Source organism: Phaethon aethereus, assembly GCF_964289735.1.
Source record: "Phaethon aethereus genome assembly, chromosome: 2".
Classification (NCBI taxonomy): domain Eukaryota; kingdom Metazoa; phylum Chordata; class Aves; order Phaethontiformes; family Phaethontidae; genus Phaethon; species Phaethon aethereus.
Window position 1 is genome coordinate 135,591,376 of NC_138582.1, and position 15,299 is coordinate 135,606,674.

Sequence of the window (15,299 nt, forward strand, 5' to 3'; positions counted from 1 at the left end):
CCCGAAAAAGCAACAAAGATTACTACAGTAAATTCATTCTCCTGAACAATGCAAGTTCTGATTTAGTGACATGTCTCTATATAGCTATCTATATAAAGACTGATCCTTTCTGTAGAGCTTTTCAAACTTCAAAATTAAGTTTGTAGGTGGCAGGTACTGTTGCTGGCATGGTACCTAAAAAGAGGGGACCTTCCAAAACTTGAGCATTTTAAACTGAAAGTGAACCCACAGAGAGTAATGAAGATTACATTTTCTCTAATTAAATTCAAGACATCAACCATCCAAGGGCCTGACAGTACTTCTGTAGTAGCACTGACTTAACATTAAGCAAATGCTGATTGCTTCCGGCTGAAGTCAGCCTAGGATCGCTCCATAAGTGTCTCTGCACTGATGTATGGTTGTAGGTCACCTTCAGCAAATGAACAAATGCATTTCAAAACAACTTGAACAAAGTATACATTTTAGGTTGAGGTTAGGTTGATAATCTGAATGGCTTAATCAGCAAGTGCTCCACTGAAGCACTGGAAGTTGTTTTGCAGATTTAAGAGGTCAAAGAGACAGATTTACTACGTATAAGTAGGAACAACCAAATATGCGTTCTCTCCTACGACTAGGACAAGACAAGACAATTCTGCCACCTTACTGTTGAGCTATTTATCTGATAACACACTAAAAAAAGAAACAAATAGATTTATGAATCATAAAATGATACTAACTGCAGCAGATGATGAAATTCATGACTCAGGCTACTAAGATTACCATGTTCCAAATTATACTACTTACATTTCTTTTATGTATTCCTTTGCAGCTAGTATAATTTGCAGTTACCATCAATTAAATGACAGTCATAAATGCAATTTCTGAAAGATAAAAAATGAATCGTGATGTTGAGCCAAAAAGCAAATAAAAATGTCAAGAGATTAACTTTATAAATGTCCTGAGGCTTAATATTAAGATGGTAACATAACATGCTGGTCTGTCAGTATGCTCTGACCAGAAAAGGTTTTACATGTTCAGTAAACCAAGTTCAGCATTTTGGTGAAATCTAACAGCACTAACAGGTTACTTCCCACCACTGTTCTTGCAAAGGACTAAAGCAGTAACTTCACGTAGAGTTAGGACCAGCAGGAAATAATATTGGCACCCATACTTTGAAATAGCATATGTGTGCTAGGTATAGACACTATCAAGTACTTTTCAGATGTACTGCTTAGAGCAAGTTTCAGTGCACATTTCTTAAGCAGGAGTAGGGAAGTGATTGTGCCCCTGTTCTTGGCACTAATGAGGTCACACCTCGAATCCTGTGTTCAGTTTTGGGCCCCTCACTACAAGAAGGACATTGAGGTGCTCCAGCATGTCCAAAGAAGGGCAACGAAGCTGGTGAGGGGTCTGGAGCACAAGTCTTATGAGAAGCGGCTGAGGGAACTGGGGTTGTTCAGCCTGGAGGAGAGGAGGCTGAGGGGAGACCTCATTGCTCTCTACAACTACCTGAAAGGGGGTTCAGGCGAGGTGGGTGTTGGTCTCTTCTCCCAAGTAACTAATGATAGGATGAGAGGAAATGGTCTCAAGTTGCGCCAGGGCAGGTTAGATTGGGTATTAGGAAAAATTTCTTCACCGAGAGGGTGGTCAAGCATTGGAACAGGCTGCCCAGGGATGTGGTGGAGTCACCATCACTCGAAGTATTCAAAAAACGTGTGCACGTGGCGCTTTAGGACATGGTTTAGGGTGCATGGTGGTGTTGGGTTAACGGTTGAACTTGATGATCTCGAAGGTCCTTTCCAACCTTACTGATTTTGTGGTAACAAGTCACTACAGCATACCCAAACGATGAGTCTCACAGCTTATGCTCATTAGCAGTCACATTACTTGCAAATGGCACCACGAAGTAAGTAACAGTGTCTCCAAGAGAACACCAGCACCAAACCATTCTCACCTTCTACAATAGTGATGTTTCTAGAGACAATGTGAGAGATTAAGTACTGAAATACAAAGGCTGTTCCGTCATAGCGACTGAACTATGAGGCTCTGATAGCAAGAGATAACCCAGGAATTTTAACAACTTTGCAGACATTATCACTGTAACACAACAAAGACAAGCTCTGGTTAACAAAATATTTCAAAAGAGTATTAGGAAAAGGCCATTAATGTAAACATACAGTCATCCAACAACTTTGAGATGTTTCCTTCTTTCACACGATGCCTTGGAAACTGTGGCCATCCTACATAATCAGGTACAAATGGCAGAGCCTGCCCAAACAAGCCTCAATTCTTCTGTGCTCTCCAGTACTTAAAGAAGGATGAGCCGCCTCTGGGTAGGTAATGACTGTGCATGTCCTACCCAGAGAAGAGGCTCACAGACCATTCAAGTCAAAAAAACTTGCTCTATGTTCTGTGTGAAACCATTGCAAAAAAATGGCATACAAGAACTGTCAGCGGCTTGCCTCTCCCCCACTCCCTTGACAGAAGTTATTACTATCAAGAAGTATCTTTCATGGATAATAGGTGGGAGAGTTGAGCAGCCCTGCAGAGGACTTGGGGTTACTCGTGGATGAAAAGCTGGACATGAACCGGCAATGTGTGCCCACAGCCCAGAAGGCCAACCGTATCCTGGGCCACATCAAAAGAAGTGTGGCCCGGCAGGTCAAGGGAAGCGATTCTGGCCCCTCTACTCTGGTGAGACCCCACCTGAAGTACTGCATCCAGCTCTGGAGCCCTCAGCACAGGAAAGACATGGACCTGTTGGAGCGGGTCCAGAGGAGGGCCACAAAAAGGATCAGAGGGATGGAACACCTCTCCTATGAGGACAGGCTGAGAGAGTTGGGGTTTTTCAGCCTGCAGAAGGGAAGGCTCCAGGGAGACCCGACTGCAGCCTTTCAGTACTTAAACGGGGCTTATAAGAAAAATGGGGACAGACTTTTTAGCAGGGCCTGTTGCAACAGGACAAGGGGTAATGCTTTTAAACTAGAAGAGGGCAGATTTAGACTAGGTAGAAGGAAGAAATTTTTCACAATGAGGGTGGTGAAACACTGGCACAGGTTGCCCAGAGAGATGGTAGATGCCCCATCCCTGGAAACATTCAAGGTCAGGTTGGACGGGGCTGTGAGCAACCTGATCTAGTTGAAGATGTCCCTGCTCACTGCAGGGGGGGTTGGAGTAGATGGCCTTTGAAGGTCCCTTCCAACGCAAACCATTCTATAATTCTATGGTAACTTGAAACGTATCCAGACACTACAAAATTCAATATGCAAGTACAAGAATTGAGCATTTCAGCAAAAAAATTTACACAAAGGTGCAGAGAAAACAAGTAGCCACAGTAGCCAGTCCTTGGGCCAGTGGAGAAGTTAAAAACAGACAAACAAAAGGTTCCAACTAGGTTTAAAAACAAAACAAAACAAAACAAACCCAAAAAACAACAACTTCACAGAGGAAAGGTGACTGCTGGAAGAACAAACACACAATAGCTCCACTTCTTGCTGGCAAGGACAGAGGATAAAAATTACAGGCAGACTGATGAGCTTATGACAACTGCACCTCTGGAACATGAACATTGGCAACAATCAGCCTTCAAAAAGAGGTTGGCATTGCTTTTGTGCAATCATCGTTAAAATGGGAGTCCTTAAATTAGGAGAAGGAAGAAAAGTTGCTATGGAACAGATAAGCATTTTCCAACAGCAGATTTCAACTTTAAACCAAGTCCTATGAGGGGAAAAAGAAAAAAAAAATTTTTTCAAATAGAACCACTTCCAATTCCAGAAGTCTCCACCTGCCATCTCCTGATATCAGTATCAGCAGTATATTTTGCTTTGGAGTATCCATGCAGTTTTCATCACAGTAGCTGGAGCAAAGCATCTTCAATCTACTTGCTCCAAAGGAATTCTGCTGCTTTCTCTCCCAAGGGCGACTGGATCGATTCTGTAAGCTGAAAGTGAGATACTTGTACACAAAGAAATCCTCCAAGTTGTGCTGGCTATACGTACGTTGTACATTGCTTATGCTGCACAAGGCTTCCTGTGTGCTTGTTCACTGTTTCAGCTGGTAGGATTTGCACAGTTTGCAATTTACCACAGTTCATGCAAACACAACATAAAAATCTGAAGTGTGCTAGTTACCATTTAAAAATCCTTCTACTGAACCTGAAGACATTCAGAAAACCATCTACTGGGTACATAACTCTTATATTCTCCTTCAAGAATTGCCCCTGTGTCTACCCTACTCCTGTCTTGGCAGGACAAGGTCAGGGAGCAGGCAATAACTTAACCCACCATGGGATACATAAGGCAACACTATTAAGAACTTGCATTTAACAGATTTTCAGGTTCCAGTAACACCACAACAGACTGTTTTTGAGAGCAACAGAGAAACCTTATTACCATAGTCAGGACAAGGGAACAGAAGAAAAGTTCTCAAGAAGTTGGTTAGAAAGAAAAGCTGCAGCAATGCATGGAGGACATTATAAATGTTCCCTCAGCCCTTGAACTAAATACATGCACCCATGTACTGACTGCAAGGCCATAACACGCACTTTAACAGCACAGGCAGCCTAGGCCACATCTGGGAGAACAGAAAATCCAAGACACACTTGGGAAGGTCAAAACCTGCTGTTGAGTCATCTAGAGAAATAACGTCTTGCATCTCAAAGCCCCAAGGTTCACACGCACCATATTCTTCGACTTTCAAGGAGGACGCTCCAGAGCCGTGGAGTCTGCCAGTATCCAGTACACTGATGTCAGGCAGTACAGCTCTTGGCTTTGCTGAAACACCAGGCCATAGAGTTGAAAAAGGAGATGATAAAGAAGCCAGAGGGCTGCTAAACTGACATACTAAACTTGTAACACCATACTCAGAATACCAAAAAACTTCTGGCCCACACTGGGACTGCCAAGATGAGACAGAACAAATCCAGTCTGCTTGACCATGCTACTAATCATTAAGATTACAAGGAAAGTTGAATAGCTGGAAGTTCACAAGTGAAGAAATGTGTGTCAAGGAGCTTTGGGAAGCTTTCCCAGCTCTGTTGTACACAAGTGGAAGGGGGTCCCACCCATAGGCCTCAGGCAGCTAACTAGCTACTAGCAACACACAGGGGTACAAATACAAACCAACATCATGTCTTCACACAGCTGAGCAAATCTTGTTTCTCCCCATCTACTGGTAACATACCACGCATCTGTAACACACGGATGCCAGACAAAAGGGATAATAAAATGTATTAAAAAAAAAAACATTCCAATTCAAATAGTTTTAACTTACAAAGATGCTTCTACGTGGCGTGATCTTGATGTGTTGCAGCTCCTGAATCTAAAGCTGCCATAACCCGAGTCCAACGCCCAAGATGCAGTTGAAAAAGGTGTGTCTCAAACTAAACAGCAGGCACTCCATTACCATGGATTAGTATTCAGCTTTGGCAGGATAGCTGTGCAACATGACCCTGAACCAACCTATTTTCTTAAGGCCTCCGGCAAGCAAGGAATGAAAAGAAAGCCAGAGCTACAAAATTACCATAGGAAAGGCTGAAGTAGAAACAAAGGGAACCAGTGACACTAAGACTGTAATCAACATTTAATTCAAATGGAAAGGTTGCCTCATACTCTGACTCTCATATGTACCAAAAGGTTTCAAAAGTTTTATTGCAGTTTAAAAAAAAAAAATTAAAAAAAAAAATCTCATGTGCTAGGTTCCACATGTAAAAATCATATTACTTACAGCTGGTGAAGAGATTTTGAAGAGACTGCAATCAAGCATACGCAGAGAATTCTGGTTTCAGAAAACTAAGAAGGTTATCAATTTGGGGATTTAAGAAGTTCACTTTAGGTTGCATGGACTCTGGAGCAGGAAAATGGGGCAAAAATTTTTTCTAATATACATGACACAGCATAACACAGACCATCAGGTTAGTCTTCTAACCTCTATTCAGCGTTGAACATTAATTAAAATTAAAACTAGGCTTTTATTAACAGTGAAAGACTGCAATCAGTATTTGGAAAGCATCCCACGAAATTGCTAAACTGTTTATTTTTATTGACAAAAACCAAAGTATTATTCTTCTGTGATTTCTGCAACGAAAATATTTATCACACTAACCAAAAATTCTACATTAAAATATTTTTAACAAAGGTTTTTATATCATTGGTTATACACACATGACAGAAATTAAAACATCATTATCATTTAATGAAAAAAGGATGACGCATATTACATGCTATTCCATATAAAAAAATAATTGGTTTAAGGATGGAAAACCAGGTCTAGTGTCAGAGGTGGATCTGCCAAGGCGGTATCTTCTATCCACTGTGGCCTGTATTATTACACCTGAGAGCTCCCCAACTCCCCTGGTGCTGCTTCTTGCCCATTACACGCTGCATTTTTACATTCTTCATCCAACAACATGCAACTTCAATAATTCCTCTACAAAACACTAGTCTGCCAACAGTGCTGTCCAAGAGCAACACCCAGAGGCTAAATACATTGCTACAGGAACGCTGCACATTTTGACCTGTTTCTTTCTGAGAAGAAAGAAAAACCTTCATAAAGATAAGCCACAATTTCCTGTAAAAATAAAGAGCTGACAAAACTCCTTCAATGGTAACGTTAACAGCAAAGTGTTGCAGGCAAACCAACCCGCTCATGAAAATCACACCTTTATAGCTATTGCAAACAACATTTAAGAACAGATCACCTATACACACAGTTATGTAGAGCAAATAGACAGTTTTTGCAAATGCCTGTGTATAGCATTTTGGTTGGCAGAAGCACTGCAAAGGAGCAACTAGAAGGATGCCTTCTCTCTAGAAAGCCAATCGCATTTTTCAGATGCAGAAAGACAGAAAAGAGGTAGGCTGCTCTCCATTTCCTTTACCAGTTGTCAAAGCAGTCCTCTTTTTTTTTTTTTTTCCTTAATTTTTTAAGGAAGTTGCTGTAGGAACAACTTGTCTAGTAACAAAAAGGTAATACCCTAGAGCATCTTTAAGAGGAACATGTTATCTGGAATCATAGCTAGAAGAGGTATAGAAAACTGGATACAAAAACCAAGTCACTAAAGCTTCATCTTAAAAGCTTCATCTTAAAGATCTCTGGCATCTAACAAGACTATTCTCTGTAAATTTAAAGCCTACATAGTGGGCAACGAAAAAGGCTGGCAAACTAAGAACACAATCACTAACATCACACTTATGCCCTCAAACACTTACTTAGAATAAAATGTACTTAAAAGAAAACGCAGTGAAGATTGCGTAATCACAAAACATGACTGCATCTACCAAATCTTTTATATTTTGAGATTTCAGATCAGGACAATGATTTCAAAATCAAACAAAAACAGAAGTCTTAATCAAACACCTGATGGCAAAGTTCCGTATCTATTGAGTAGGGTCTGCTCCATTCTCCTCAGTTAATTGCCTTTTTTTTTTTCCACCTGTCTTCTCAGAATCATGTTCTTCACATGGCTCACGCTCTTCACCTGGTTGTGGTGAAACTGGAATCGCATCAACTACGAGGAAGCAATCATCCTTCAGCACCTGCTCAGCTGTCAGTCTGTTACAGCAGAACAAATTCAGGAGAAGAGATTTAACTTTACCATCCTACAAACAGAGCGAGAAGGATTTCATCAGTAAGCAAAACAAACTCGACTATAAACAACCACCAAGTATTTGATGAACACATTTTGTAAGTGCTTAGGGCCCAAAGCCCTCACAAAGGTTGTACCATAGCATTCCCAATGGTCAGCAACACGTCACAGTCATAGTGCTCATTAACAGCAAAATAAAAGCAAGTGTTCAGCACCAGGTCTCTCAACCTCATGGCAGCAGATTTCACAGAAGAGCGCGAGTTATTATATTTTAAAATATCAATTCACTGAACTACTGTAAGTTAGAGAAATACTCTTTTTACTGAGAAGAAACAGAAGAGGTGCTATTCACTTTCTACTACTTAATCTTTTAATTTTTGTCATATTTTTTTCTCTCTCTACAAGAGCACAGGGAAAAAAGGAAAACCAAAGTAATGGTCTCTAAATCAACAGCAGCTATTTTGCTATTAACCCATCACTTACACTTAGGCTCTTTGGATTTATCAGAAGGGATTACGTGCCCAAATGCTTAGCACATTAACAGTGCTAGACTCCATACACAACAGATAAAAACAGAACTGCTATACATATGCATAAACATCAGCTGTTGAGGGAGGAAGAGCATGCACTGGATTTGGACAAAAGGACTGCAAGAAAAAATCTCAAATGCTGGTCTAGGGATCTAGATTACCAAAACTCAATGAGAACAGAATCTTTCCGCAACAAGACTTGCTTGTTCAGTCTCCAAGCCAGCAATACCTCTGACCAAGGTCAATAAAACTGCAAAGCACAAGATACCTGTACACCTTTCACCTATCCCCATTTCACCAGACAGGAGAATCACTGTGATGCAAAGGAACATACAGAAATAGTAAAAAACTTAAAGACAGAAACAAGCAGACAACTTCCAACTCTTCCACTAATTATCAGAGTGACCAGATCTGGGAGAATTAGCCACTCCCCAGATAATCTGGAATCTGGGTGAAAAGATGAGGTCTGAAAACTATTGATCTTACTGAAAACTATTGATCAGGTATAAATGATTGCTAAAAGTTTATAAAACATTTATATTGCTCAAAGGAAAATGTCTAGTTAAGAAGATCCAAACATGTGCAATGAAATACAGGAGCAAACCATGACTACACTCTTCCTCTGCAAAATTAAAAGCAAAGAAAGTCTGAGCATTTAAAGTGCTTGAAAAGCTTTGTACTTGTATATTTGCATTTCATGATACTATCAAACGTCCGTCAACAACAAATATCTCCTTCTCACCATGTTCTCGCACTTGACTGCACTTGGAAAATTGATTCTACAAGGAATACCACTGTGAGACATTTCATCATGTTTACTCCATGTCATTGTGTTTGCTCTTTCTTACTTTTTTTTTCCTTAAATACACAAAACTGGATGCGGAAACACACTGAACACTAAAGCTTGGCATGGCTAAATGAGTGGCTACAAGACCTTATCTCTAAACTTTGCTTTTCGTCAACAGATACCTAACATTAATACCCCTGTTTTAAAGCTTAACATTATTTCCTGCGCCAACTTTACATTTGCTGAAAACAACAAAAATTGTACTAGTTGCAAGTGTGCAGTTCCTCTGGGCACAAGACTGAGATGGAAGGGAAATTACCAGCCTGTCAAGAGCCTGCAGATGGGCATGGAGATTAATTCTGAATAAGCTGATTATAGATAAAGCACTTAAAAGCAAAATAGATTTTCCCCAAGAACTGGGACAAGGATTAACAGCCAGAGGTCTAAAAGATTCCCTAAGAAACAGCTGAAAGATATTTATTAGTATTACATTTCTTAATAAAACCCTCATGTGTGTTCCTGTGCACTGCAAGCAGCACAGACTGCTTACCAGCAGACTTTGGTGGTTGGTGCATGTGCATGCAGACACATGGAGGATGAATCCTTAAAAACTGCCAAAAATGATATATTGATTAGGATTGTATCACCTGACAAGGTCAAAATCAAATGCTGCTGCTTTTCATCAGGGAAAAAAGTTAAAGAAACTTGCTTGTATTAAAAGCTGCAAAATTGAGATAAAGGCAGCTGTTTGCACTTCAGAAGATACTTGCTATAGAAGAACACTGAAGTATAATACCCTGCAACCGGCCATTTAAACTTTGATTTGCATTCTTCAGACCTTATTTGTAAAACATTATCACAGAAGAAATTTATGGAAAACACACATGAACCAAACTCTATTTTTAACATCCCAAGAAATCTTTTAGATTTCCTTGAACAATTAAGTTTCCCTTGTGCATGACAAAGTCAGGTTTTTCAGTATCTAAGGATTATTATGCATAAACCTGAATGACACACTGAGCAGACAGTTCTGTACAAGTTTCGTAGAATATATTTAAAAACCTCTAGTTAGCCCTAATGGTGAATCATGAAGTATTGAATCTTCTTTCCTATAGTATTGTGTGTTTCATGAGATTAATTTAACTTTTAATAAGAAACCAAGCAACTATAATGAGCGATAAGAAACACTATTTACAGGATCACTTCTCCGCTCAAATGCTGCATGTTTTAATCTTTTATTTTCCATGGTAGCATCACACTGGAAATTTTGCAGAGGGATTTGGTAGACAGTCCTGTGCTTTATCAGTAATGCTTTCATCACTGGAGAACATTGTTGAAATTAAGTTATTAAAAGACATACTGTAGAGGATAAGAGTCATCTAATAAAACAAGATTATTTACAGTACTGTGCTATGACACAAGCTACCTTGCCCTGGACACTGGAACCACTACAGCTACTGCTAACTGTATCATGACAGTTTCTTAACATAAACACAGTAAACAGGATACACTAAGGTCAGAATAGAACGCAACTCTAGTAATTTAGCCCCATGCATAATAGTTATCTTCACAAAGCAGGCAAATAATTAATACACAAGTACAACCAACAGAGAGGGATTTATTATTTGGGTTTCTTTCTCCCTTGACAAAAACAACCCATATTTATCTCACCAACAGCAAGTCCACTGCTTTGTTTTCTACTTTTCCATTTAAAGTATTTTTCTACTTTTCTGGAAAATATGGGGATTAGCCTCTAACTCTTCCCTATATTCCTTACAAAATTCTATCCATAACCTAAGACTTCACTTAAAAGCTAAACAGTCACCTGCTTGCAGGTTTTTTAATAACAGTATAAGGCTTGATTTAAAGAGTTTCATGGCCTTCTCAAATCTAGATAAAGCAGTAAGCTCTCACTTAAAGTAAGATCAACAGAATAAGCATGATATGAGAAGTAGTCCACACAGATTAAAAAACACAAGGACAATCCACTCAAGGGAAATGGGAAGGACACGGGACAAGAACAAAGCAGTCAGTAACTAGACAAGCAGAAGTACAGCCAAAAGTATGAAGCAGAAACTAGTCTGGGAAGGCTAATGATTTGGAGAAGTGAATTTCTTTAAACTATGTATGGTGGCATGTCTTTTGTTATTCCAACTTTTGTAAGGATGAAAAGGAATCACCTGTAGCAAAGGTAGAAGAGGTTAAAAGCAAGCAAGAAAAAAGGTCTTAACTCCTGGCCAGAAGGCTGAAAGCTTATGGGAAAGAAAGTTACACAAGAAAATATAACCCAACGAAAGGCAAGCATTCAGGTAACTAAGGCGTGCAGAGAGAAAGCCATAAAATTATCTGCTTATGATGAACATCCAAGAGATAGACAAGTTAGAGAACGATCGACTTCAGAGTTGGAGACCGAAGTTGGGAAATATGAAGGCACACAGGTCTACTTCTTATTCTCAAAGAGTCACTGAGACACTGGGCAAGGATAAGCTTCAAAAAAGGGACTGAAAATAGAGTTCACGGTGACAACAGTTGCTGGCATGCAGTAGACTGAGAACAACAGTAAAGAATAGAAAGAATGAAAGCAGCAACACAAATTCATATGACACAGGGTCCACATATCTGTGCATTTGTTTCAGAGGCATATGAAAGTTTGTGTTTCACAAAGAAAAAAAACGAAAGAATAAAGGGCACAATACACTTTTACAACTGCATTTATGTAATCAAAATTGAATCTGGCTGTTTTATTAATGCTCAAGCACTGTGCAATCATTATGTAGGAAGACAGATGAACAAAGTCAACCTCCCTGACTTCAGGAAAGACAGGTTCCTAATTCAAATACGTCCTTTTGAGGTTGAATCTCAATGACTTATCCCCCAAGTCTGCAACTTGGTGTCATTCAATTAATAGTTATCTGTGAAGAAGTTGCTCCTTCTGAGGTTGGAGTTAAATATTTACAAAAACTCTGGGATTTTCTACCTTCTCAAGTACTGCTTTATTTGTGCATGCTACTTAGAATTATCCAAATACTCAATTAAGAATATCTTCTCAGTCCAGCACTTACAATGAAATGTTTGACTTGAAAAAAGAAAGAATCAATTAACCACCTCTACACAAGAACAATCTAATCTTCCTCATCTGACAATTAACATACCATGACAACCACATCCACCTCAGGTGTTCCATCTTCTTTTACGCCAAACTCCTGGTTTTGAACACAAAGCTGTAAATGAAAAGATACAAATGTTGGTTTTTTCCTCTTTAGTTTAACAAAACCAAACATCAGTCAAGGAGATTCCAGGCTTCAAGTGAAAATGGATTGTTATGTGAAAATGACAGGGAAAGGCTTTTTTCCTAATTTCACAGTAGGGTAAAACATGCAAGGGGCTTAAGGTCGCCTTACACAGACACAAGGGGAAAAATTTAGTATCAGAAAAAATGTTTAGAGGTCAAAAGAAAGACTTTTTAAAAAATGACTCAAAGTCCACACCCAAGCTGTACATTTAATTATATAATCCTCTTTAAGAAATGCTGAGGGGTAAGTGCACTCTAACAGACAAATGTGAACCCTGTACCTATAAAAAAAAGTAAAATTTCCCCAGTCTTTATTACTGCCTAGAACCATACCAGAGTACAGCCTTTTTCAAAACCCTGCCTGCAGGTTAAGATGAAAATGACTCTATTCTGAACACAGACAGCAAAAGGATGCATGTGTTTAGTCAGTGCTGGGCTCTTGTGACACATATCAGCAGAGAACTCAGAAAACCACTGTCTCAATTTTAGAAGTGGCACTGCTGTTTAATGAGGGAGAACACAATTTCAGATGCCCAACATGAAACACAACTGTTGAATACAATACTAACATCTGAGCTAGGATTTTGCATCAAATGATCAATACAACAAAGTCCAAGCTGAAGATTAGTTCCATGTGGATTAATCTAAAATTCAGCTGGCAAACTTGGATGAGGTTTCACAGTAGTGGTGATCTTGCTGCATCCCAGATATTCTCTTCAAGCAGACAGCTATTTGTACAACTTTTTTTTTTTTTTCTTTTACTGTGGGGTTTGTTTTGGGTTTTTTTTACTAACTTCTACTTGTAAAAACCTTTTTTCTAGAACAGATGAAGATCTGAATAGTGGTACTGAAAGTGTTCTAACTATAAATTATAAACATCTACGATATTAAGCTACACTTTAGTTCATCTATTTCAGTAGAAAAATTACTTAAAGCAACTGCTTTCTAAATTGGGAATAAAATATAATGAAGAGTGACTTTTTAATGAACCAGCTTCATCTTCTCAGCACAGGTAACTGACAATGGCTACCTATCAACTTGCAGTTTACATCTCTGTTAGGAAGCGTTTTTAAGATGCTACGGCACAGAAGGGATTACTGAAGTCATCACTGTTTAGCTGATGGAACTGCCAGTGTTTCCCAGGAAGACCCTCATGTACCTGAAGCTCCAACTGGTACTCAGTGAACCAGTTCCAACGTACTAAGCACTCATCCAAAAATCACTACCTGGGAACATCAGCACTCACTGGGTAGCTTGTGGCTTTTCAAGTCTGGGAAATCTGCAGTCTTCTCATTCAGAATACACGGCACTGACACCCTGAGTTGGGGAGGCAGCAATACAGTGCCAGAAGACAAAAAGGAGATGGAGGAGATGCTGTGCAACATATCACCTAACACAGGAAAGTAGATTGCTTTCTCCTCCCTGGCATAACACACACTAAGAAACAAAACACCTATCAAAGCACTGTTGCCAGCAACAAAACATATGACAGCCCCGTCTTCATCTTCCCTCTCTTGATTTGGGTAATTCCTCAGGGGCAAAGTCACAAAACAAGAAGAAAAAAAGGTTCACAAGGAATGAATAGGAAGAGCAGTAAGAACTGACAATCCACAACATGAGGAACAAAAGCATAATTTTTTTCATATTACTATATAATGCACTGTCTTCTGCCCATAATCATAACTCCCATTAACTCCACACTTTCACTCAGTTGAAAATATGAACACTTATTCCACCAAAATCGTTCAAAGCAAAAGTTGGAGATAATATTTATTGCTCTTTATAAGCCTGCTACAGTTCCATAACATTACTAGAAACTCTCCCACAAGCCATAACATACCCAGAACAGAAGGCAGCCGTAAGCATACATGTCAGAGGCTGGAGAAGCTGGCTGTCCCATTTTCAGTTCAGGAGATACTAAGCTCAGGGTACTGACAACCATGGAGTTTGCAGCAGCACGTTGTTCCTATGGGGAAATAAATTGTACCCATAATTTCAAGCGAGGTCAACTGCACAGTGAAACAAATTAATCTCCTGCTCCCTTTTAACATGTCAGACAACTTTACCATAGAGTTCTGTGCTGACCCAGACTGAAATGTAAAATCCTCTGTTACTGATAAAAAAAAAAAAAAAGTGGCGCGTAAAGGAAAAATGAGATAACGTCACACATCTATCATTCATAACTGTAACAGAAGAATAGGGATGGAAGATTTTACTCCGCACTATAACTACTAAAGCTCGCAAGGTGGTAAAGAATACAAATTGCAAAACTCCCCAAATTAGGAAAAAAAGTCACACATATCGAAAGTCATTCAGCACTACTTTGGAGAACTTTAGTTGTAATGTTCAGTTCTGCCAGCTTTCCTATTTTTTCTTCTCTGCCTTTCTGGTCTTTATCTGAAACTAGCTGCTTCCTCTCTCCTGGTTTCCAGCATATTTTAGCATTGTCTACTGTCAAAATAAAAGCTAGACCCTGAGTTTCTGTCTCCCTCCATGATAGCAGCCAGTAGCAGCTATAGTCAGACTGGAGAATACTAATCTCCAGATTGCTAAGAGTACTTGGTAACACATCAGTTACCAGTTCCACTCATGCATTTGCGATCATGCAGAAAGTACAAGCACTGAGCAGTATTGATACCCCTATAGAGAAGGCACAAACTGGATCCAGGCTGTGAACCATGGGTGGAACTTTCCTGCTCTGTCATACATGAGCTGCTCGTTTCAGCACAGCCCATAACTGCAGGAAGGAGTAAGGAGAGAAATAGTCTTCCTCAGCTCTTGCAATTTTCACAGTGACACCATCTGTACCGAGTATGACCTTTCAGAAAATTCAGCTGTCAGTCAAAAATTTTTAAAGCATCTCTCTTCAGCATGTTGAAAATTGAAATTTATTTCAAGGGAAGCACTCCTTGCTGTCCAAACATTTGACACAATTCATGAGATTAACAGATAATGCATTTCCAAAGCTGAAGTAAAGGTTCTCAATGAAGCTTCCTTTTATATTATGTTTATTAATATAATGACATATTATTACAACATATTACTATTTTAAAAATAAATAAGCATAAAGCACAAAAATGTTTTAGCTCAAACAACTTGAGTTTAGAAAGTCAAAAAGTGACTACA

General features: G+C 39.3%; 1 protein-coding gene across 1 annotated transcript in view; it reads right to left on the reverse strand.

Annotated features, from left to right (window-relative positions):
* Positions 1-7,355: 7,355 nt before the first annotated feature.
* The window catches only part of STK31 (serine/threonine kinase 31), a gene marked incomplete at both ends in the record, with an annotated part of 40,024 nt that continues 32,080 nt past the window's right edge, over positions 7,356-15,299 (reverse strand). Inside the window, 3 exons of the mRNA XM_081996495.1 lie at positions 7,356-7,577; positions 12,034-12,102; positions 14,014-14,139. Of these exons, the coding sequence (XP_081852621.1) occupies positions 7,356-7,577; positions 12,034-12,102; positions 14,014-14,139 (417 nt within the window). The remainder of the gene's footprint in view (positions 7,578-12,033; positions 12,103-14,013; positions 14,140-15,299) is intronic.